Raw genomic sequence first — 25,421 nt, 5'->3', positions numbered from 1 at the left:
TTATGTCTGTTCATGTAAACTTCAAAAATAAATTCACAACTAATAATACAATTAATAGTTGGACAAGGCTCAGCATTATTTGGTTTTAACACTCTCCTCAAAGATTAAGATATGTCATAGGGGGCAGCCTGGGTGGCTCAGCGATTTAGCGCCGCTTTCAGGCCAGGGCCTGATCCTGGAGACCCGGGATCAAGTCCCACAACAGGCTCCCTGCGTGGAATCTGCTTCTCCCTCTGCCTGTGTCTCTGCCCCTCTCTCTCTCTGTGTCTCTCTCATGAATAAATAAATAAAATCTTAAAAAATATATATACGTCTTAGGGCAAGTTACATTACAGATCACTGTACGGAATTTAAATTTGAAGTGTTTTCTGATTTTTTAATTATTACATGGAATGTGAGATTAATGATACAACTTTGAAAACAAGTTTTTTAGAAATAATCAAATTTCTTCATTCACTTTTCAGACAATTCATACTTATATATCCTATACACTTAAAGCTCTCAGCCTTTCCTTTATCAAATTCAGAATGTTCATCAACTGATAAACCAAGAGTTCAATCTATTGTGACAGCTAACATGCCACATTCTAACATGCCCACATGCCAGCCAACATTTGTTTCTCAAGCTCTGCCATCTTTATTCAGTGCCCATTTTTATTTTACTGTGTTTCTCCTATTGTTTTGTAAGAATGAATAGAAAATGAAAACAAAAGCCTACCAGCAATATTAATTCAACTAAATAATAATGAGCATCAGGGCAGCCTGGGTGGCTCAGCGGTTTAGTGCCGCCTTCAGCCCAGGGCGTGATCCCAGAGTCCCGGAATCAAGTCCCACATCAGGCTCCCTGCATGGAGCCTGCTTCTCCTTCTGCCTGTCTCAATCTCTCTCTCTCTCTCTCTCTGGGTCTCTCATGAATAAATAAAATATTAAAAAAAAAAAAAGAAAAGAAAATGTTCCGGAAAAAAAAAAATAATGAGCATCAGCAAGGAATCCAAAAGGAAAAAATTTCAGGGGATCCCTGGGTGGTGCAGCGGTTTGGCGCCTGCCTTTGGCCCAGGGCGCGACCCTGGAGACCCGGGATCGAATCCCACGTCGGGCTCCCGGTGTATGGAGCCTGCTTCTCCCTCTGCCTATGTCTCTGCCCCTCTCTCTCTCTCTCTGTGTGTGTGACTATCATAAATAAATAAAAATTAAAAAAAAAAAAAGAAAAAGATTTCAAATACTAAATGGCCTTAACTAGCTTAAACATAAATGAAATGCTGATAAAACAGTTAAAAGATCATATCAAATGCAAAAGTATAGGTGTGCCAATTATAGATTATTCACTCCCACCTTTAAATTCACCCTTTCTGGGAATCCCTGGGTGGCTCAGTGGTTTAGTGCTTGTGTCTTTCATGAATAAATAAATAAAATCTTTAAAAAAAAATAAAAATAAATTCACCCTTTCTGCCTAAGCTCTGAAAATGAATTTGGGCCCTTTAAGTATTTTTCCTTTGCCAGCTGGCACATGCTAAACTTTGTCAGTAGAGGAGGCAGGAGAGTCATCTCAGGAAGTAAGGGGTGTTTTTGTTTCCTCATTCAAGTATGATTGCCCAGAAGTCTCCCAAAGCATTTATAACTTCTCCAGCTCTTAGATCCTGCCGTACAGATACCTCTCCAGCATCCTGCTCCTGCCGCATACGTGGCTTCTCCAAAGCCCAGTTCATGAATGAGTCGTGCAACTTCTCTAGCACCAAGTTCCTACATCAGAATGTATACTGCTTGTATTTTTTCTGTCTTGACATTTAACAGGCCTTTTCAAACTAATGACTTGAATCTTACTTCAGCTCAAATAAATCCTCTTCCTTTTAAAAAATTTCTTCCTTCTCTCTTTTTTTCTGACATCTTTCCACGTCTACTATTAAGTAGAGGGTGCAGGGCTGCTATATATTGTTGCACTTGTACTTTACACAAGAAAATCCCACTGAGGAGTAGAAGCTGAAACCCAGCCCATGCCCCATGAACCAAATACTGCATCTGCTCAAAAAACATCACCTGTTCATTAAGCCACGTGAAATGAAAATGAGAAAGTGGACCTTTTGGATGAAGTGTAGCTTTCATGTCTCAACTTTTCACTAATATTTCCTTATCTTTTTCTTTTTGTTCTAGATTTCATATCTTTCTCTATATGTATTTATTTAGCTATAGAAAAAAACAGATGTGCATGTACATAACTATAGGAAAATTATCATTTTTGTGGGAGCTTCATAGTAAGTCTGGTATTTTGGACCCAGGCCCAATAGATTTTATGACCTGGAGGCATCAAGATTTTTAAAAGCTCACCAAGTAATTTGAGTATGCAAACAAGACTAAGCTCTACTGCTATAAATTAACAGTGCTCAAGACTTTTTGTTCAAATATTCCCTAAAATAACTGTACAAATCAATGCATATCCTCACCATTTTTAAACTGGTAAGCAAATTGCTTCATAGCTTATAATGAATGCAGAAGTTATCATTCTAATGTACTCTAAATACTGTCATTTTTAATAGTTGTTATATTTGTTTTCAAAAATATAACAGAAAATATCATAATCTATTTTTAAAAACGTATACTCTTTTTACATACTCTAAAATTTGTACTATTTTGTTTTTCATTAAACTTCCCCCACAGAATTACAACTAATGTAATATTCTTTTATGCTTAGAGTCTTTATGACTTCTGTGAGAAAAGAGGATGTAAATTAAATTAAGGTTTTTTGGTTCTGAACATGAGATTCTAAGTAATTTTAAAAATTTCTCCTGGATACTATTATCAATATCTTAAATAAACTATTGACCAAAACTATATAAATATAATTATAAAATCTGACAGATGATTAAGTATAGAGTAAAATGGTACTAGAAATGATTCTTGGGGTGCCTGGGTGGCTCAGTTGGTTAAGCATCTGTCTTCGGCTCATGTCATGATCCCAGGGTCCTGGGATTCCTGGGATCGAACCTGCTTCTCCCTCTCCCTCTGCCTGCTACTCCCCCTGCTTGTGCTCATTCTTTTTTTCTCTCTGTCAAATAAATAAACACATAAAATCTTAAAATAAAAAAAAGGGAAAGAAATGATTCTCGAAGATATGGGCAGGAGTTTTTTTCTTAATAATTACTTCACGTGTATATGGATAAATATTACTGAAAGAATAAGATGGAATTGAGCATCAAGTCCATACCATTTTCAATTTTATAGGTACATGCATTAAAAACCTTGCTCACATAGGAATTCATGAATGGCTCAGTCAGTTAAATATCTGCCTCCAGCTTAGGTAATGATCCCAGGGTCCTGAGATGGGGCCCTGTGTCAGGCTTGCTCACATAAACAAATTCATGAAAACAGAATGAATTTATTAGTACTGTTACTTAATTTTTTGGCCCTCTTCTAAATTTTATGCCAAAAAGCACATAATGAGCTACATTACCAAAGAGGTAAATAATCTGTACTCTAAAAACTACAGAACACTTATGGAAGAAATTGAGGAAGACACAAAGTGATGGAAAAACATTCCATGTTCATAGGTTGGAAGAATAAGTATTGTGAAAATGTCTATACTACCCAGAGCAATCTACACATTCAATGCAATCCCTATCAAAATACCATTGACATTTCTCAGAGTTAGAACAAATAATCCTAAAATTTGTATGGAACCAGAAAAGATCCCAAGTAGCCAGAGGAATGTTGAAAAAAAAAATCTGGAGGCATCACAATGCCTGACCTAAAGCTGTATTATAAAGCTATGATCAAGACAGCAAGGTACTGGCACAAAAACAGACACACAGATCAATGGAACAGAATAGAAAACACAGAAATGGACTCTCAACTCTGGTCAACTAATCTTCAACAAAGCAGGAAAGAATATCCAGTGGAAAAAAAGACAACCTCTTCAATAAATGGTACTGGGAAAATTGAACAGCCACATGCAGAAGAATGAAACTAGACCATTCTATTACACCACACACAACGTTAAGCTTAAAATGGGTGAAAGAAGAAAAAAAATGGATGAAAGACCTAAATGTGAGTCAAGAATCCAACAAAATCCTATAGGAAAACACAGGCAGCAACTTCTTTGACCTCAGCCGGAGCAACTTCTTGCAAGACACATCTCTAAAGCCAAGGGAAACAAAAGCAAAATGAACTGTTGGGACTTCATCAAGATAAAAAGCTTCTGCACAACAAAGGAAACAGTCAACAAAACCAAAAGGCAACCTACAGAATGGGAGAAGATATTTGCAAATGACAGATTAGGAAGCTATCATTCTAAGCAATTTAGGAAATAAATCACTTAAAGCTAAATTGAAATTTTTCCTGAAGCCTTAACCTTTCAAATTTCGTAATTAATTGGACAATTTACATATAAGTAAGCAATTTAAATTGGGCAATTTAAATGCAGCCATATCAGATTCCATATCCATATCTACAGTCATATAAATGCAAGTTTATTTGCCAGACCCTTGAAGGAAAATTTTATCACCAACAACAACTTCCCTACTCAAAAGACAAAACTAGACAAGTCCTGGTATATTTTAATTAGGTAAACAAAACTTAAACGGACATTTAAAGGTTCCTTCTAGTGAACCATTTCAAGAAGTTGAAATCCCTGTGCTATCTTGACTACAAAGTCATGATTCATGGAGTGCTAAGACTTTGTTCATGGAAACCTAACCATAATCAGATGATTAGAAATGTTGGTAATTTAGCAACCTGCTAGAAGAAATGGGTGGACAGACTTTCATAATCCAAATTCTTGACCTGCATGTTTTTTCTTTACCCCAACTCATTCCTGACAAGTAGGTTCAATCTTTTGGGTATTTGAGTTACTGGTTCAGCAGAAACCAGGGAAAATAATAACTGTGTAGTCAGAATGTAATCCAACTGTATACTGTTTACTTCATTGTAAATACTGGTAAACAGAGGTCAATAAATAGTTTCATATTTTAAAAATCACTTTTTATGATCTACCAACAGACAAACTGATTAGGTCCTTCTTATCTTGTTTAAAAAAAAGAACTGAGAACCACCTATTTTTCAAGAGGATTTTTCTTCTTTTTAGCCATTCATTTTGTTAACTTCAGTGTCAACTCTTACAACTATCCTTTTGTTTGGCACCCTGGAGATTTCACACTCCATAGAAATAAGTGAGAGGCATGCCTCCTTCACAAACATGAAACAGGAGGTAGGAAAACCAGAAGCATTCAAAGCGCAAGCAAACATCACCTGGAGTTCCCATCTAAAAATGTAAACTATGACTATAGGTCTAGGGGGTCTAGGGTAGGGTCTGAGATTCTGCATTTCTAACAAGCACCTGGTAATGACAGTGCTGGTGAATGGACCACACTTTTTGAGTAGCAATGCCCTAACCCACAGGCAAGTTCTCTCTAGCAGTTCAATTTTTTTTTTTTTTTTTTTAGCAGTTCAATTTTTAAGAGTGAATACACAAGAATAGTAAGAGGCAAGAAACTGAATCCCTTAGAACTATTTTAGCCTATGTACCTCTTGGAAAGTCTACATGTACTCCCAGCGACAAGCATGCCACAATTTGAATACTGTTCAAATTAGCTACTAAAAATTAAAATCACTGGGTTCTAAGAGTGCTAAAAAAATTTAATTATACACCACAGACTTTATTCCCATCACTTTTCTACTTAAAATGCTTTGATGGCTCTTAACTTTCCAGGAAATAAAATTCCAACTCACTAACATGGGATATAGGACCCTTGGGAACTTGTGTTTATAATCAAATAAATCATACGTACACAAAATCTCTATTGTTTTGTTTAAAAATAACATTTATTTGCTAAAATAAAACAAAATTTAAAACTCTGGGCAACACTCAAATTAAAAAATAAAAACCAACCCTAATTATGACAATCCAGAGACAATCACTATCGATTTTTCCCAGATGCATAAGCATAAAATTTACGTGTGTGTGCATGTGCATATGCATATTTTTTAAATTACACTCGTTCAAAAAAAAAAAGAGAAAGATATTCCCTTAGTCTTCAATATGTAAGGGGAAAGTTATCAATTAGGCACATACTACAGACATGTAAAATACTGAAGCAGCTTTGGTAACAGAAGTCAGAAGGGCCAAGATCAGAATACTATCTCCCACCCTTTCAACTCTTGGACCTGGGCAAATTAATTTATCTCTCTGAACTACAGTTTCCCTAGCTGTAAAACTGAATAATATTTATTTAAAGCACTGGTGAAGGCTAAATCAAGAAACACACACTAAGTGCTAAGCACAGTGCCCAAAGAAGAGTTAATAAATGGTAATTGTTACTAGAGGCACATGCAATAGCTTTTAAGTCACAGAACTTGCCAAGCCATTTGAAAACTCTATGAAAAGTTACTTAACCTATACAGACCTCAGTTTCCTTATCTACAAAAGCAAACAAACAAAAAAACTCATCTTGATGGTTTGTTCTGAGGATTAAGTAAATCTATATAGAAAAATCATCCTGCATATAATAGGTGCTCAATTAACTGCAGTTGGTATTACTATTAGTTAGCTACATCAAGAAACATTTGAGTAGGAATTCCCGGGTGGCTCAGCGGTTTAGTGCCTGCCTTCGGCCCAGGGCGTGATCCTGGAGTCCTGGGATCGAGTCCTACATCAGGCTCCCTGCATGGACCCTGCTTCTCCCTCTGCCTGTGTCTCTGCATCTCTCTCTGTGTGTCTCTCATGAATAAATAAATAAAATCTTAAAAAAAAAAGAAAGAAAGATTTGAGTATAGAGATTAGGTTATAAAATATTTTTACATATAAACTCCCATGTAATTCTAACAATTAGTCATCATTTAAATGCCTTTCTCTTAATTCCCAAATTAAGCATAGATTTCAGAAAAATGTAAAATATGGCAAACTTTTTAAGCACATTGCAAAACAAAAGGCCACTTTGTTAGTTTCTAAATAAAAATGTGCTATCTATAACTAGATCTACTTTAATATTTTCAAGGTCCAAATAAACCTAAAAGAGTTGGAAGGAGGGATGCCTGGGTGGCTCAGCGGTTTAGCACCGCCTTCGGCCCAGGGCGTGATCCTGGAGACCCACATCGGGCTCCCTCCGGGGAGCCGGCTTCTCCCTCTGCCTGTGTCTCTGCCTCTCTCTCTCTCTCTCTCTCTCTCTCTGTGTGTGTGTGTGTTTCTCATGAATAAATAAATAAAATCTTAAAAAAAAAAAAGAGAGAGAGAGAGAGAGAGAGAGAGAGAGACAAGAGCTGGAAGGAAAAAATGTTTTTTTTCCGGACTTTGGGAGAAGGGAAAATATTCTAACCCTTAAGGAAGAAAAGAGATACCTGAATTTTTCCATTTTTTTCATGACTTCACATGTTTTTACACAACTAGAATTTAAGTGCCTTTATTATGAGAACTCTTTCCAATCTCTGAATTCCTGTCTCTACCTTTGCTCAGGAGCAGAATAGCACTATAAAGACTATGGAATGTGAAGTGAGACTGCCTAGATTCAAATCCTTACTTCATCTAGCTGTGTGACCTAAGGCAATTTTTAATCTTTCCATGTCCAGTGCCTCATCTGGAAAATAGAAATTCTTCACACAATTGTGAGGATTAAATGAATTAATACACTTAAAGAATTCATAAGAATCTACCAGATGGAAGGCACATTGTAAGTGTTGTCCATTGTTATTATTCCTTTATTATTCCCCCCCCCCTCAAAACGCCTGGATCTGTGATTCTTGAAATCAATAAATATTTGCTACCCAGTAGACAATTCCAACAAATAGCTTTACTTAAAATTAGACCTACTTAGGAAGTACCTAACATGACTGTCCCAGCAGTAAAGACACAGCAACTGCTATTAAAGAGGATTTTAGGGCGAAAGTAAGAAGGCCAATTCCCTTTCTTCTACTTCCTGTTATGTTATACAAAGCTATGGCTTGCTAACAGAGGTTCAGTACCAAAAGAGTTTTACAATTTACGCACGGCACACACCAATCCAGCAGATACAAAATTCTCAAACTCAAGCTCCATAATACTCAATTATACTCCTTCAAAGAAAAAAGTTCCAATTACTCTTCTACTTTAATAGTTTAGTGCTTTAAAATAAAAACTATTTTGCATAGGACAGCAGAATGTTTTGAGGATTAAATAAGACATTATAAATGAAAGTGTTTGAGAGTTAATATGCATTAAATACCAACTTATGAACATATCTGAGAGAACTTAACAGTCTACTTCTCCAACATCAAACAGCTGCCTTCTAACCAAAAGTAATACTCTAGTCCACTTCATATCTTGGGCCAGGATGAGGCATAAATCAGAGTAAAGTTGCCATCCCACTGAACCATTTCCTGCTTGAAATGCACTCTTTTTATACATAACTTAGATGGGACTTCTGATCTGATATCCAAGTCCTGCCCCTCCCCCAGAACTTTAAGGAGTGACATCCTGGAAGTAGCCTAACTTAACGCCAGAAAAAGTTCTGTTATTAGAAAACTTCTTTGAAGTCATTAGATCAAAGGATGCCACCCCAATCCCCTACCGTCTGTGATCCTAACCTGGGTACAGAAAAATGCTAATTGTCTCCAGTCTCAAGAACGTGTTGGCCTCAAAAGTCAGAATTACCTAGGGCCACATTTCAACGCCAGCTGAGGGCCAGAATGTTTACCTGGCGCACTCTCAAATGAAACGCTGGGAGTCGGACACCGATCAGGGACACAGCCGTCGAGAGACCACACGGGCCCGATCTGACCACAAGTCACTTGGCACCTCCGCTGAAGCAAACCCTATGAAGGCCCGCCGGCCAACCCTTGACCCGGGGGACAGGACAATGGGCTAGCCGTCCACAGTTACGGATCCTTGCGGCCACAGACGCGTTCTGACGGATGTGACTGAACAAATCAAAGTTGAGAGAATGTGAAGAATTCTCTAAATGCAGGTGAAAAATCTAGAGCATGCCTCACAGACCCAGCTCTTTCATTTGTTCAGTAACATCGAAGGCAGACAGACTATCGGTCACTTGTTTTGTTCCCGAAGTCATTCCGGGGGGCAACCAGCGCTCTTCTTCCGGGTCCGCACACACCTTAAGACTTTGCTAAGCCAGTTTCTCCAGCTGTACGGAAAACCGCAGTTACATGTTCTTCTCTCAAAGTTAAGCTGACGATAGAAAAAATATATATATGAAAGCACTTTCAGCGTTTCAGAAGGAATGTGCTACAAAAGCAAACAAAAACCCATACGGCAGGCAGCAACGCCATGAGACTCTCTTCACCCCCAAATCGGGGACGCAGCCCGGGCCGGCGCTGGAAGCCCAGGCCATCGAAGCCAGACTCCTCGGTCTCCATCCGAGTCTCTGGGTTGGGAAACTGGCGGGTGTTTACGGGAACCCGAGTTCTGGGCCGTAACGCGACGGGGCTTTCGGCGACGTCCCAGCCCGCCCCCTGGCTCTGCAGACGCCGCGGCCGGGAACGGCGGCCGTCCCCGACGCTCCGCGCCCGCCCGCACTCCGAGGCGCCCCGCGGCCCCGCGGCCTCCCGTGACCCTCACGGCCCGTCGGACCCCGTCCCCGCAGGGACCCCGCTCGGCAACGCCCACTCCTCCGCTCGGCCTCACCCCGTCGCGCACCACCCGCCGGCCGTCGCCCGGCCCCCGGAGCCGCGACCGCCCAGGCAGCCTCCCCCGGGCCGGCCCGCGGGACCCCGCGTCCCCGAGCCGGCCGCCCCCCAGCCCCGGGCGCAGCATCGCGCGGCCCCCGCGGCCGCCGGCGCCGCACACCCCCTCCCCCCGCGCCCCGCGCAGCCGACCCGAAGCCCCCGGGGAGAGGGGGTGGGGAGGGCGGAGCTCCCGCGGCTGGACGGAGACCCGGGAGGCCCGGCGTCCCCCCGCCAGGCCCCGCCTGGGCCTCTCGGCCCCGCCGCCCTCCGCTGCCCCCGCCCCGGCCCAGCCGTGCTTCCGCCGCAGAGCAGGACAGCAGGAGCCCAGGGCCCAGCACTTACTCGGGAAGGTAAGTGGAGGAGAAGGAGCTCCACTTGTGTAGCGCGTAGGGCAGAAGCCGGCACTCGGGCGCCGCAGCGACAGCCCCGCCAGCCGCCATCTTGTCAGCCCCGGAGCGGCCGCCACCGAGCGCCGGCCGCGCCGGGAGGAGGGGGGCGGGGCCTGCGCTTAAAGGGGCCGCGGCCCGCCTGGCCGTGCGCTCTCTCGGGGCCGGGGGTCTGGCCCGCGGCGCCGGGGCGCGGAGCCGCCCGGGTCCTCGGTTCTCCGCTCGAGTTCGTGTCGCCTACGGCTCGTCAAGAGACTGGCCGAAGTCGAGACTGACTGTGAGCCCCTGGGGGCCGCCCCCCGGGGCTTGGGGGGAGAGTGGCACCAAGGACCTTTCTTACAAGCCGAGGTAAGGAAAAAAGGCCAAGAATGTCTTGAAAAGAAATAACTTGTAGTCAGGAGCCCGGAGGGGAGAAGACGGACTTGGGAGAAGGGACGCCTTTGCGACCTGGGAGCCCGCTGCGCTCCCCCGAGCACCAGCCGCGGACCGGCGCATCCCCCCTCGGCCGCGGTCCTGCTTTTAAAGGTCTCGGCCCCGCGTCCCGAGTCACATGACGCAGGACAAGGAAGCGCCGGGGTCCGCTCCCCCGTGGGGCTTGCGGGTTTTGCCGCCCTTCCTCGCTCGCACACGCCTCGGTGCCGGTGCTTTGCCCAGAAGAACGACGGCAGAGAACCTCGAGGAGGTGGGGGAGCGGTGTCGGCGGTGTCCTTGTTGTCGTCGTTGTCGTCGTTTTCCAGTTGCTCAGTCTGCCCGCTTTTAGGTCGGACGGAAACTTCGCCCAAAAGTCCAGAAAGAGCGAGGGGCAGACAGAGTTGTCGGAAAAAGACCGGAGAGGGAGTAACCGGCCTCGAGCCCTGAGTGCCATACGGGCCTCGCACCGGCTCCTTCTCAGAAAAGGAACCTGCGCCCCAATGTCTGGCAGCTTCGGATACTGCTCCCGCCAGGGACCCGTTTGTCAGGGTCATGCATGCTTAGTTCTTGGCTTAGCCACTGCAGTTGCCGAAGTCCTCATCAACCCCCGAAGCCCTGAGTGTCTTCATCTCCATCTGACCCATGGAAACACTCCCGCAGAGTTTCTCAGGGAAGGACCAAGTGAGTGGGAGCGCCTCAATAATGGTATTCTCTCCCCGGTGTGGTCATTAAGCTGCCCAAACCTCCTCACATCTTTTCCTGAGCTCCTGTTACCCTAGGGGAAAACTAAGTAGTGGCCTAACCTCGAACATCAGATGGAGAATGCCAAAAAGGGGCCGCCCGGCTGGGCCCCCGTCAGTAGAGAATGCGACTCGACCTCAAGGTTGTGAGTTCCAGCCCCACGTTGGGTATAGAGATGACTTAAAATAAAAATAAAAGTCTTTGGGAAAGAAAAAGAAGAAGGCCACAGTGTGCTCGCTTCTAAAATTACGTGTGCTTTGCATTTTGCAGCATGTTGGAAAAGTGTCTGTTCCTCAGGGAAATGCTATGATCCGTGACTCGAGTTGGGAGTCTAAAGACAGTGGGAGAGGCCAGAGAGGGTTAGTCCTGAAGATGCTTGGTGGTTAACTCTGGGGGAAAGAGATACTTTTAGGGGGAAAAGATTAAGATGGTGATTCAGTTCAATTAGTTAGGGGCCCCAAATTTGCTAACTACACCTCCTACCCTGATGTAAGTAGAATCTTTGTTCTTTTCCAGACATAGAGTTATGGTTTCTGAGCGATCCTTTTATATTTATTTGAGAGAGAGAGAGTCAAGGGAGGGGCAGAGGGAGAAGGAGAAAGAAAATCTCAAGCAAACTGCTGAATGCAGGGGGGCGGGGGGGGGGGGTCAAGCTCGATCCCACAACCCTGAGATGATGACCTGAGCTGAAATCAAGAGTTCTGGGGATCCCTGGGTGGCTCAGCAGTTTAGCGCCTGCCTTGGGCCCAGGGCGTGATTCTGGAATCCCAGGATCAAGTCCCACATCTGGCTCCCTGCATGGAGCCTGCTTCTCCCTCTGCCTGTGTCTCTGCCTCTGTGTGTGTGTGTCTCATGAATAAATAAATGAAATCTTTAAAAAAAAAAAAAAAAGAAAGAAAAAGTCAGATGTACAACCAGCTAAGCCCCCCTGGCACCCCCTAAGTGATCCTTTTATTTATTTTTAAGATTTTATTTATTTATTCATGAGAGACACAGAGAGAGGCAGAGACACAGGCAGTGGGAGAAGCAGGCTTCTTGCAGGGAGCCCGACGTGGGACTCGATCCTGGAACTCTGGGATCACTTCCTGAGCCAAAGGCAGAAGCTCAACCGCTGAGCCACCCAGGTGTCCCTTAAGTGGTCCTTTTAAAAAACAGTAAGCTAGTTCTTCCTGAGATGACTCTCACTGACTTTCTATTCCAGTTAAGTAATATGGAAATCCCTTAGCAGAAGGCTTTCATATCCTGCCTTGATTACATCTCCAGCCTTCTTCTTTCTCCCTTACAAGCTTTATTCCTGCCAAACTAAGCTAACACTGCATTGGCTCCTATAAGTTCTGTGCTCTGTCTGCCTTCAGGGCTTGGTCTAAGCCAAGCTAGGAGTACTCTCCACCATTCTTCATCTGGCCAACTCCTGCTCATTTTTCAGATCATTTCCTTCTGGAAGATCATTCTTCATCACCTATTTTGAGGTTAGGTGCCACTTTCTATATTTAACTTGGCACCCTTAGTTTCCCTCCTTATCTTAGCAAATGTACAATATACTTTGATTTCTTCTTTTTCTCCTATTCTCTCTCTCCCTAAACTATTAAGTCTTATGTAGTTAGGAGTTATGCATATTTGTTCACAGTAGTATCCTCAGTTCTGTGAGAATGTCTACTACATAGTGGATGCTCAATAAATATTGATTGAAGAACAAAGAAATTATTCTAAAAAGGAACTTGGGTTGCAAAGGAAAGAGAATGCCAGAACTTCTCAGACAGCAAACATGTATCCCTGAGGTGTGACTGCCATAGAGAAAGACTTTATAAATGGCCAAATAATTTAAAGTATTCATATGTTAACATAAATATATACTATACTAAACCCAAAATGTACGTGAATCTTTAAATAAAATAGAAGACTAAAGAAATTTAAAAATCTACAGTAGTCTGCTAGTAGCTCAGCTCTCTTAGACATACAGCTTTCTATCTTCCTCTGCTTTCTGGGGATTGCCTTAGAAGATAAAGTACATTGTAAGGATATATGGGGAAGGCCTGGAAACTGTCAGCAGCCATTTAGTCCCTCTAGGTCCCCCATACTTCAAAGGTTGTGACATATAGATGGCCTTATGGAGAACTGGATAATTTATCCTTATTTTTCAGAAATCAAAAGTTCCAGTGACCCAGTCATCTTGTCACCCCTTAAAAGTAATAATCTTTGACTCTCTGACGCCTTCTCAGTATGCTTTTCATAGTAAATACCAGAGGAAATTATTGTATTTTGTTTGTCACCATTCACTATCTTTTCCTGTTAAAAAAAAATTAAGAGGCTGTGATGTACTAGGCTTTGTCTAGGTGCTATGAAGACAGGGATAAACAAACAAGCCAGACAAGGGCCCTGCTTTGATAGAGCTTACATTCTGACAGGGTAACATAATAAATAAGTCAACTAGATCATTTTAGTCTGTACATTTCGAGTACTAAGAAAGAACTACACTGGATTAATATTTAGATTGAATGGAAAAGGAAACTTCTCTAAAAAGATAATAGTTAAGCTAATAATTTATACAATAAGAAAGCACCAGGCATATAAAAGTTGGATAAAAAAACATTCTAGGCAGAGAGAATAAGCAAGTGCAATGGGCCTGAGACAGAAAAGGGGTTGGTGTATTCTAAGAATAGGAAGTGTAGGGATCCCTGGGTGGCGCAGCGGTTTGGCGCCTGCCTTTGGCCCAGGGCGCGATCCTGGAGACCCGGGATCGAATCCCACATCAGGCTCCCGGTGCATGGAGCCTGCTTCTCCCTCTGCCTGTGTCTCTGCCTCTCTCTCTCTCTCTGTGACTATCATAAATAAATAAAAATTTAAAAAAAAAAAAAAAAAAAGGAAGTGTAGCTGAAGCATAGTGATGGGGGAGAGTAGTGTCGGAAAAGTTGGACCCTAACAGCCATGGTAAGGAACGAGATTGTGAGGGGTGCCGGTGTGTGGCTTCCGGTTAAGTGTTTGCCTTCAGCCCAGCTCAGGTAATGATCAGAGGGTTCTGGGATCAAGCCCCATATTAGGCTCCCCACTGATTGGGGAGCCTGCTTCTTCTCCCTCTCCCCCTGACCACTACTCCCCTGCTTGTGCTCACTCTCTCCTTCTCAAATAAACGAGTAAAAGTCTTAAAAAAAAAAAAAAAAAAAAAGGAGCCATGATGTTGAACTGTGAAGAAGAGACCTGTGCAGGGCCTCAAGCCAAGGAGCAGCATGATCCACTCTACATTTTGTAAAACTCACTCTGCAGAACACAAAATGGGTTGGAAAAAGACAAGAGGTAAAGTGACGATATTTGACAGGAGGTTATAGTAGCCAGGCAAGAAATGATGGTGGCTTGGACTAGCAGAGGAGATGGAGAATAGAGGTTGAATTGGGAATATTTTAGAAGTAAAGCCAACTAGACTTGCTGGTGAGAGAGGAAAGGCAGGCAAAAAAGGAAAGAATCAAAGATAACTCTTAGGTTTGGGGTTTGCATCACTGGGTAGATATTGATGCTTTTATTGAGAGGGGAAGATTTAGAGTTAGAACAGTTTCGAGGTAGAAGGAATCAAGAATTCTGAATTCAGACATTAATTCAAAAAGCCAAGAGACACATGAAAAGATGCTCAATACTAATTGTTAGGGAAATGCAAGTCAAAACCACAATGAGATATCCCTTCACACCAGTCAGAATGGCTACTATCAAAAAGTTGAGAAATAACAGGTGTTAGCAGGGATATGGAGAAAAGGAAACCCCTGTGCACTGTTGGTGGAAATGTAAATTGGTACAACCACTATAGGAAACAGTCTGGAGGTTACTCAGAAAATTAAAAATAGATGTACCTTATGATCTAGTAATTCTACTACTGGGTATATACCCATGGAAAATGAAAACCCTAATTTGAAAAGATATATGGGGCACCTGGCTGGCACAGTTGGCAGAGCATGTGACTCTCGATCTCAGGGACATGAGTTTATGCTAATGTTGGATGTAGAGCTTACTTTTTTATTTTTATTTTTTTAATATTTTATTCATTCATTCATGAGAGACACACAGAGAGATAGAGAGAGAGAGAGAGAGAGAGGCAGAGACACAGGCAGAGGGAGAAGCCGGCTCCTTGCAGGGAGCCCGACGTGGGACTGGATCCCGGGTCTCTAGGATCACACCCTGCCTGAAGGCGGCACTAAACCACTGAGCCACCCAGGCTGCAGAGCTTACTTTTTTAAAAAAAATGAAAAGATATATGCACCATTATGTTTATTTGTTGCAGTGTTATTTATATAGCCAAGAAATGGAAGCAGCCCAAGTGTCCATTGATACATGAAGAATAAAGAAGATGTGGTATATACATATATAAAGGGGGATCCCTGGGTGGCGCAGTGGTTTGGCGCCTGCCTTTGGCCCGGGGCACGATCCTGGAGACCCGGGATCGAATCCCACATCAGGCTTCCGGTGCATGGAGCCTGCTTCTCCCTCTGCCTATGTCTCTGCCTCTCTCTCTCTCTCTCTCTCTCTCTCTCTGTGACTATCATAAATAAAAATTTAAAAAAAATTTACATATATAAAGAATGAAATCTTGCCATTTGCAACACCATGGATGGACCTAGAGGTATTATGCAAAGTGAAATAAGTCAGAGAAAGACAAAAACTGTATGATTTCACTTATATGTGAAACCTTAAAAACAAAACAAATGAAGAAACAAGCCAACAACAAAATGCTCTTAAATACAGAGAACAAACTGGTGTCAGGGAAGCTGGTGAGGGGATGGGTGAAAAGGATGAAAAGGTATAAAGGAAAAAGAGAAAAGTGAATTCCAACATCAGTGTACTATATAGGGGATGCCTAATAGATATCCAAGTGGAATTGCCAAGGATACATTATGGAGAATCTATGTTGGTCAGTCTTACATCTAGTCACCTTATAGGCATTTGGCCTTTTTTATCTAACCATCTAGTGGTTGCTTATTTTGCTTCAGGCACTGATTCCTGAGTCAATAAGTTTTTCTCTAAGTAGCAGAGTCACTGTAGCTTCAGGTATGGCAGCTCTAGATAAGCCATCTGTGGCAGCCTTCTGCTAGAAGGGGATATGGGAGCACAACAGTGGTCCATGGAAGGAAACCTGGAGTGTGTATTGCAAATCTCAGTTTTGTTCCTAGGTCTGGTACTTTTCTAGCCATGAGACCTTGGGAAAGTCACATAACTTCCCTAAGTTTCACTTTCCACCTCTATCAAATGAATTTACTCAAATCCTGTCTACTTCACAAGGGGGTTTTGAAGATCAAATGAAGGAGAGGTACAATTATTGAGTGCCTAGCCTGTTTACTACGAGATGATATAAGTTTTCATTTAATTCTCAGAGAAGCTCTGAGATATAAATATTATTACCCTTCCACAAATGAGAAAAATAAGACTCAGAAAAGTTAAATACTTGTCTTTAGTTTGCTTCTTCACATGTGTGGGACAGAAGAGAGTGACTCCCTGCCTCCCTGACTCTGGGTTGACTGGCCCTTTTGACCAAAACTCACAAGTCTTCTTCCCACATGGTCTCTCCACAGCTGTACCTGGTTCTGGGTTCTTAGCAAGGTCTTTGAATAAATGATAACTTGAGTTTTGTGCTTGTAGATGAAGTACATACGGAATGGCAGGAGTTAAAAAGTTAGGAGGTTAGGGGCACCTAGGTGGCTCAGTCTGTTGAGTGGCTGCTTTGGCTCAGGTCTTGATCCCAGGATCCTGAGATCCACCCACATGGGGCTCCCTGCTCAGCAGGGCGTATGCTTTTCCCTCTCCCTCTCCCCACTCCTGCTTTCTCACTCATTCTCTCTCTGCCTCAAATAAATTTTTTTTTTAAATTTAAGCCAGTTCTTTTTGACTGCATCCCATTCTTCTCAAGTGGGAAGAGACATAGTAAACTGTAAAGTACTGTTCAGATATAAGATGTCAAAAGACCACAAAGAGTTAGAAAGCAAACCAATTCTGCTGATTTATTTCTTTCCAGGCAAAGGAACACACTAGGGCTAAGAGAGAAAAGAAGGTGTTTTTAATTGTAAAGAAGGAGTTTCATGATTGTTATGTTCACTAAAGATTAAAACATACCACATACCCTCCCAATGAGCTGGAATAAATCAACAGCCCTGTACATGATTGGTGAAAACAAGCCTCATACTTCAGAGGTCAGGAAAAAAAATCTTCAGATAGGTCCTGTAAGGGCCTTGTTTTAGCTGACCAGGGTTATGCAAAGTTCGTGGTTTCTTTAACAGTTCTAGCTGTTGAGGAAAGTAGAAGCGCAATATGGTATTTACTGTGCCATGTCCTAGGCAAGTCCTGCTGTAAATGGAAGAATTTCCTTTTACAATATTATGCAACAGATGAAGAAACTAATACCCAAATATGTGAAATGTCATGTCTAAGGTCATTGACACAATTGGCCTTTTGCAGATCTGAATCCACAACCTGAGTACCTGATTCTCAATGACTTTTAGCCTCCTGTAATCAACGGAACGTTTTAGGACTATGCCTACGCTGTTCTTCTTTTCTATGCTCTGTAACTAGCAAGTAGTATATTTCCTGAACTGAATCTCTCAGTTCCTCCTTAATTTCTTCTCACTAATTGTCTTAGGCAATTAAGTCTGCCATAACAAAAATACCATAAACTTTGTGGCTTAAATGACACTTATTTTTCACAATTTTCGAGGCCTGGGAATTCCAAAATCAAAGCACTAGTAGATTCAGTGTCTGATGAGAGCCCTCCTCCTAATGTGCTGACATCCACCTTCTTGCTCCCGCCCTTGGTCCCCCAAAATATATGTCCTCCTCACACGCAAAGTACATTCATTTCATCCCAACAGCCCCAAAAGTCTAAGCTCTTTCCAGCATGAAGTCTAAGCCCAAAGTCTTATCCAAATATCATCTAAACCAGATATGGATGAGACTCATCCTGAGGCAGAGCTCTTCTCCAGCCATGAATTTGTGAAAACAACTAAGTTAAATGCCTCCACAATACAATGGTAGGACAGCCAGAGGATAGACATCCCTATTCCGATAGGAAGAAACAAGAAAGAAGGGGTGGGTGACTCATGCTTTCATGTGTGTGAGTCCCATGAAAGCAAGGCAAACTCAGACCTTAAAGCCAGAGAATAATCCCCTTTGGCTCCTTGCTCTGCCTTTAGTACTGCCTTTTTGCCCCCCTTTGTTCTGCAGTGCCAGAGAAACCACCTCAGGGTTCCACCTGGTGGTGGTCACACCTCCAGTGCTCTGGAGTGGGCTCTAGCCCCACCCTAGAGCTGTGGGTGGAAGCCATCTGGCCTGTTGTAACAGAGGTGATAAGCCTCTTTTTTTTGTTGTTGTTTGTTTGTTTCTTTAAAGATTTTATTCATTCATGAGAGACACAGAGAGAGATCGAGAAAGAGGCAGAGACAGGCAGAGGGAGAAGTAGGCTCCATGCATGGAGGCTGACGTGGGACTCGATCCCAGGTCTCCAGGATCAGGCCCTGGGCTGAAGGCAGCACTAAACCGCTGAGCCACTGGGCTGCCCCCTAGCCTCCTCTTTTGAAACCCTAATGGCACCCCTGATCTCTGAATTGTTTTCAGGGTCACTCTTCCAAAAGTCTTGAAGAATAGTTTATGCTCCAATCAAATCTGTGGTCCTGGTCCTGTAAAATATAAGACATCCAACAGCCTTTCTTTATTCCATCTATGTCCATTCTCTTCAGCTCACACTGGAGGATGCTGGGGTGGCTGATCAGGTAGGTCTGTGGTTCATATCCACACTAACCTCCTTATCAAATGGTCAGCTAGCCATACCTTTAGTGTTCTCTTCCAACGTGCTTTCTTATTTTTTGTAATGTGGACAGGTTTAGAATTTTCCAAATCTTTTAATTCTGGATCCTTTTTTGCCTAACAGTTCCATCATCAGTACATATTTCTCTCCTCTCAGTTTACCAAAGGCAGTCAGGAGGAATGAAGCCACTTCTTCAACACTTTGCTTAGAAATCTCAGCTAGAGGGACTCCTGGGTGGCTCAACAGTTGCGCATCTGCCTTCTGCCCTGCATCTCAGGGAGCGATCCCAGAGTTTCAGGATTGAATCCCACATCGGGCTCCCTGTAGGGAGCCTGCTTCTCCCTTTGCCTGTGTCTCTGCCTCTCTCTGGCTGTGTCTCTCATGAATAAATAAAATATTTAAAAGAAAAAAGAAATCTCAGCGAGATAACCAGTTTCATCACTTGCAAGTTCTACTGTCACAGAACACAAAAACAATGCAAATCAGCCAAATTCTTTGCCACTGCATAACAAAGATCACCTTTCCTCCAGTCTCCAATAACGTGTTCCTCGTTTCTGCCTGAAACCAGAATGGCCTTTGCTGTCCATATCTCTAGCAATATTCTATTCATATATTCTCTTTAAAAAATGGAAGACCTTCTCTCCAGCTCTCTTACTTCTGAGCTCTTGCAGAATCACCTTTAGTGCTTCCTTCATAGCGATACTGAGTTTTTCCAGCAGGTACCCCCAAACTCCAGCCCCTACATTACCCACTTCCAAACTTGCTTCCACACTTTTAGGTATTTGTCACAGCAGCACACCCACTTCTGTGTACCAATTTTCATCTTAGTTTTCTTGGGCCACTCTAACAAATATAATAGCAGAGAGTTATAATTTAGAACATGCAAGCTACAGCAAAATCATGGGCAAGTCTAACAGGCAAAGGAGAGGGATGTTACTTTATGAAAACCTGAAAGAAGCTGGGAGGGACTGTTTTGCATGAGAGTCCATTAGAGAAAGAGTTCAGGCTGATAACTTCTCATTAGCTAAATTGCCCAGGGAGTCAATATCTTGTAGGAGACACAATGTACATCTTTTCCCTCTTGGAGCTTGTAACTAATGATTCTTTCCTGGTGGTGATTCTTCTGTTGGGGTCTGTAATTAACACTTCTTTTGGGAGTCTGTAACTGACCATTTTTCCTGCAACTGACATTGAGTGGTATGAGGACAGAGGCCACCTTCCTGACTTCTCTAAATATAATCACCTTCTAAAGGTCTCACCTTCTATAACGATCACATCAGGGATTAGGGCTTCAACATATGAATTTGAAGAGAACACAAACATTCAGTCCATAGCACTAATTTGTGATTATGTTCTTTAAAGATAAAAGAGTTTGCTTAGCGATCATCTGTAGGTCAGAAGACTGGAAAGAATTAAAACCATGGGGGCTATCCATCCATTTTTGGTTAGTAAATGGAGAAAATCATCATGGGGACTAGAATTTGCCCCCAAATAATTCCCATTGAGCATTTCTTGTGTACCAGGAATATGCATGCATTATCTCAATGAATCCTCACAGCAGCCCTTCAAGTAAATTCCGATTCTTGGAGGTCAAGATTTGCCAACTCACGTGTGCCCTATTACACAATTCTCAAATGTATACATTCAGGATTTCAGAAGGCCAAGAGAAATGTGTGATGTATTCCTAAGACTAATCATTGTGCCTCAATCTTCTATTCTCTCATGGTTTCCATATTAGCTCATTTCAACTTTGCTGTTGTTGAGAATCATTTCCTTAAGCACAACACTGCCAAGAGGAGTGGATAAAAAGCAAATACCAATACTCTTATCTGTAAGTGAGGGGATAGCCCCTTTATTATTTAGGGCAGAAGAACTTCAGCCAGCCAGCCCCAGCGGGGCCTCTGAGCAGGTCACAGGTGAACACTGAGACTAGCTTCAGGTGTGAAGCTCAGGTCTGTGTGCTCCCAGGAGATGGCAGCAGCAGCCACCACAGCTTCAGCCTGCTGGAGATCCTTTTGCCTGTTGGCATCCAAGCCTAGAAATTCCTGGTATTAGAGACTGCTTTATCCCTCTTGGTTCGCTGAGCTTGGTTGGAGCTGAGGCACAGGGAGTGCAGGAACTGGCAATGATTCGTCATCTCATAAGTGCCTAGTTTTTTTGTAAACACTTTGGTCTGAACTGTGACCTTGAAGCATGTGTAAAGGAGGACCGGGAAATCTCTGGCCAGGGAGAAGAGCTTCAAAGAGAAACAAATACAGTCGACCCTTGAAGCAGGATTGGGGGCACCAATCCCCCTCTCCAGCCTCATGCAGTCAAAAGTCCACGTACAACTTTTTTTTTTTTTAATGACTTTATTTATTTACTCATGAGAGACCCAGGGAGAGAAGTAGAGACAGGGGCAAAGGGAGAAGCAAGCTCCCTGCCAGGACCCTGGGATCACGCCCTGAGCCAAAGGCAGATGCTCAACCACTGAGCAACCCAGGTGACCTCCATTTATAACTTTTGATGGCCTAAAACTTAACTACAAATATCCTACTGTTGACTCAAAGCCTTACTGGTCACATAAACAGTCAATTAACCCATATTTGGTATGTTATGTATATTATATGCTGTATTCTTACATTAAAGTGAGCTAGGAAAAGAAAACATTATTAAAATCATAAGGAAAATACATTTACAGCACTGCTCTGTGTTTATTTTTTTAAATCCACATATAAGTAGACACATGCAGTTCAAACCCATGTCATTCGAGGGTCAACTGTAGCAACGTAAATACTTATATACACACAGGCATAAATGCAGAGGACCCGAGATCATAGTTTGGTGCCACACAAAGAATATAGATTCTCCACCCAGCCTTCCAGCGACCAGCCAGCTGACCTTGTCACTGAATCTGTTAGAGCTATAATTTCCTCATCAACATAGTGTGGACTCAGTGATGTAAAGTACCTGCTAATGCTTAAATTATGAGTTACTGTATTTTTATTTTCTGGATTAAGTAAGGTTGGGCCTTCACCCTTTCAGAATTTTAAAAATCCCAGACACAAGTGCTACAGGATCTAGTTAATCCCAGGTGAGCACATATCCTGGTTCGGTGAACACTGCCAGCTGCCGAGGAGGTGGGCAGGAATCCCAGGAAATGTCTGAACACCACACAGTTATGGATGAACTGTCAACTGCTGGGGGTTGCTTTGCAAATTACCACATCTAAATGAGGCTGACAAAATAATATTCCAAAAAGCAATTAACACTGACTCCTGGTGTATTTAGAAACCAGAGGTCCTTTTGGGAAAAGTGAAATTGTCTCAGAAAAAAAGTTATCCCACCCTTCTGGGTAGAAATGTTTGAAGTTTAGGGGATTCTTTTTTTTTTTTTTTTTTAATTTTTTATTTATTCACGATAGACATAGAGGGAGAGAAAGGGAGGCAGAGAGAGAAGCAGGCTCCATGCCGGGAGCCCGACACTGGACTCGATCCCGGGACTCCAGGATCGTGCCCCGGGCCAAAGGCAGGCGCCAAACCGCTGAGCCACCCAGGGATCCCCAGGTTTAGGGGATTCTTTTTTTTTTTTAATTTTTTATTTATTTATGATAGTCACAGAGAAAGAGAGAGAGAGGCAGAGGGAGAAGCAGGCTCCATGCACCAGGAGCCCGACGTGGGATTCGATCCCAGATCTCCAGGATTGCACCCTGGGCCAAAGGCAGGTGCCAAACCGCTGCGCCACCCAGGGATCCCCGGTTTAGGGGATTCTTAAGTCAGGATCCGTCAGTGCGTCTGTCCCACCGTCTCAATCAGGGGCTCAACCTGGTTTTTATGAAGGAGAAAATGGAACTAGCTCCTCTCATTTCCTGCCTGCTTCATACTGCTTGCTCTCACTCTCACCTTCATTGCCTGGACGGCTTCAACTTTCATCGATTCATTCAGTAAATACTTACTGGTCACCTACAATGTGCCAGGTGCTGGGAATATACCTAGCTATTAAGGAGTTCACAGTCAACTGGTCAGAAAGTAAATGGGTTAAATATTCAAAGTAGCCATAAAGGACTAGCATATAAGTGTAAAATATAAAGTAACAATAGTGGCCATCATGGTGGTTAGCAGAAGCATTAGCTCCTTAAGGCCACAGGCCAAGTATCTTTCCTAATTAAAGTTATACTCAGAATATAGTAGAAGCTTTTAGAGTAGGCCTACAGGTATTGGCCCCTGTGGGTCTGTCAAGGCAGTGCTTCCTATTTCACATGAAAGTCGTCACAGGAGAACCCTTCCTGGGCTAGGAAACAAGCTCCAGAAAGCCACTGGAAATGGAAATATATACATGTGACCTGACACGAAAGGATCAGGCTAACTGGGGACAGCTTCTTCCTTTATATTGTCTCCGTTAGAATATCAGCACAGGTGACGGTTAGGTTAAATTAGCTTCAGTGTCAACTGAATAGAGATAACTGGAGGATGACAGAAGTAAGAGAGCATATTGACCGTGAATTCTAGATGGTTCTGCTCTAGAGAAGAGAACCAGATAAAGCATGCAGAGCAGGTCAGAGAGTAAGGGAACAGGGATGTTGTGGGACAAGGGACTCAGCTGAGCCATACAGTACAACAAACAAACAGAAAGGAAGCAAACCAGTTCTCCTGGTTCCCCAACAGCTCAGATTAGGCTGGGGAGGTCAATGGAAGTTTGTCTTCAGAGAGACACCAGATGGGGTAGCCCCAGTGGCTCAGCGGTTTAGCGCTGCCTTCAGCCCAGTACGTGATCCTGGAGACCCGGGATTGAGTCCCACATCGGGCTCCCTGCGTGCAGCCTGCTTATGTCTCTGTGTTTCTCATGAATAAATATATAAAATCTTTTATATATATATAATATATATCTTTATATATATTATATATATATAAAAGAATGCCCTCATGTTAGAATTGGGCCAAATCACTTCTCAAATGCAAATTTTTAAAAAAGATTTTATTTATTTATTCATGAGAGACACACACAGAGAGAGGCAGAGACACAGGCAGAGGGGGAAGCAGGCTCCACGCAAGGAGCCCGATGTGGGACTTGATCCCAGGTCTCCAGGATCACACCCTGGGCTGCAGGTGGCCCTAAACCACTGCGCCACCTGGGCTGCCCTCAAATGCAAATTTTTAAAAATATTTTATTTATTAATTTATGAGAGAGACATATAGAGAGAGACCAAGAGAGAGAGAGAGGCAGAGACACAGGCAGAGGGAGAAGCAGGCTCCATTGCAGGGAGCCCAACGCGGGACTCTCACGACCTAAGCCGAAGGCAGCTGCCCAACCACTGAGCCACCCAGGCGTCCCTCAAATGCAAATTTTTATAGAGACCTTTCTTATATTATAATTTTGATTTATTTTTCTTCCTGTATATTTCCAGATAAGCTCAAAATTATCTCCTTTCCCCCCACCTCTACAACCAATTTCTAGCAATGTTAGTTACTAAACATAGAGGACAAAGGTTGAGAACCTCTGGCCTTTGGCCTAATTTTATGCAATTTAATGTTCAGGTCACTGCTCTCAGAGCCCAAAAAATAACCAGCATTATAATGGGATTCTCTGGTGAGCCTCCAAGCAGTGGCTCTCATTCTTGGCTGCATATTGAAATCCCACAGGAAACTTGTAAAAATCCCCACATCACATCCCAAAACAGTTACATATTAGGGATGGTACCTAAGCATTGATATACCAATTTTAAGTTTCTCGAAAGGTTTCTTTTTCTTTTTTCTTTTTTTTAAATTTCCTTTGTAATCATGGATGCAACTTTATTTCCCAAAGGAAAGGTGCTGGCCTGGGGCTGGTTCCACCAGCCACGCCTTTCGTTCCTCAAAAGATTTCTATGTGCTTCCAAGGTTGGGAACTTTTCCGCCTTATGTCTTAGCAGGAAGCTGTTCATACTTGACAGCTAAGCTGTCCTTCTCCATTTAGAATTTCTCCTGAGAAGTAAGCATCAAGAAACCAGATGCTGCAATGGCAGCTAGCTTGGACATCCACTTAGTTGTAAGATTTCCATTTTGACTTTCTCACCTTGTCCACCAGGTCTACAGTTAAGATGAACTTGGGTACTTAAAGTTGTGAACAACAGTTAACCAGGATCTTAAAGAGAATTGGTAACAGGTTATGCTGGTGTAAATGCCACACTCTAGAGACCCCACATTCATCCTAAAAGCAAACAGAAATGCTTCTTTAAATCCCCCACACTTTGGGGGTGCATGGGTAGCTTAGTCCATTGACTGTCCAACTCATTGTTTTGGCTCAGGTCACAATCTCAGGATCATGGGATCGAGCCGCACATTGGGCTCCATGCTCAGTGGTGGGGGCCGGGGTGGTCTGCTTGGGATTCTCTTTCTCCCTCTGCTCCTCCCCCTTTGCAAATAAATAATTTTTTTTTTAAGATTTTGTTTATTTATTCAGGAGAGACACAGAGAGAGAGAGAGAGAGAGAGAGAGAGAGAGGCAGAGACACAGGCAG

The 25,421-nt window shown here is 43.0% G+C and overlaps 1 protein-coding gene across 7 annotated transcripts in view; it reads right to left on the bottom strand.

Moving 5' to 3' along the window:
- The window catches only part of MKLN1 (muskelin 1), a 317,327-nt gene that overhangs the window by 142,769 nt on the left and 149,137 nt on the right, over positions 1–25,421 (bottom strand). Inside the window, exon 1 of one of the 7 annotated variants that reach the window (XM_041727784.1) lies at positions 9,981–10,129. The exons of the other annotated variants lie outside the window; for them this stretch is intronic. Within the exon in view, the coding sequence (XP_041583718.1) occupies positions 9,981–10,078 (98 nt within the window). The 5' untranslated portion in view covers positions 10,079–10,129. Of the gene's footprint in view, positions 1–9,980; positions 10,130–25,421 lie in introns of those variants that run through there. 7 annotated transcript variants of the gene reach the window in all.

Source organism: Vulpes lagopus, chromosome 13 (assembly GCF_018345385.1).
Source record: "Vulpes lagopus strain Blue_001 chromosome 13, ASM1834538v1, whole genome shotgun sequence".
Taxonomy (NCBI): domain Eukaryota; kingdom Metazoa; phylum Chordata; class Mammalia; order Carnivora; family Canidae; genus Vulpes; species Vulpes lagopus.
The sequence above is the reverse complement of the archived record's forward strand: the minus strand, read 5'-3'. Positions and strand labels throughout refer to the sequence as shown.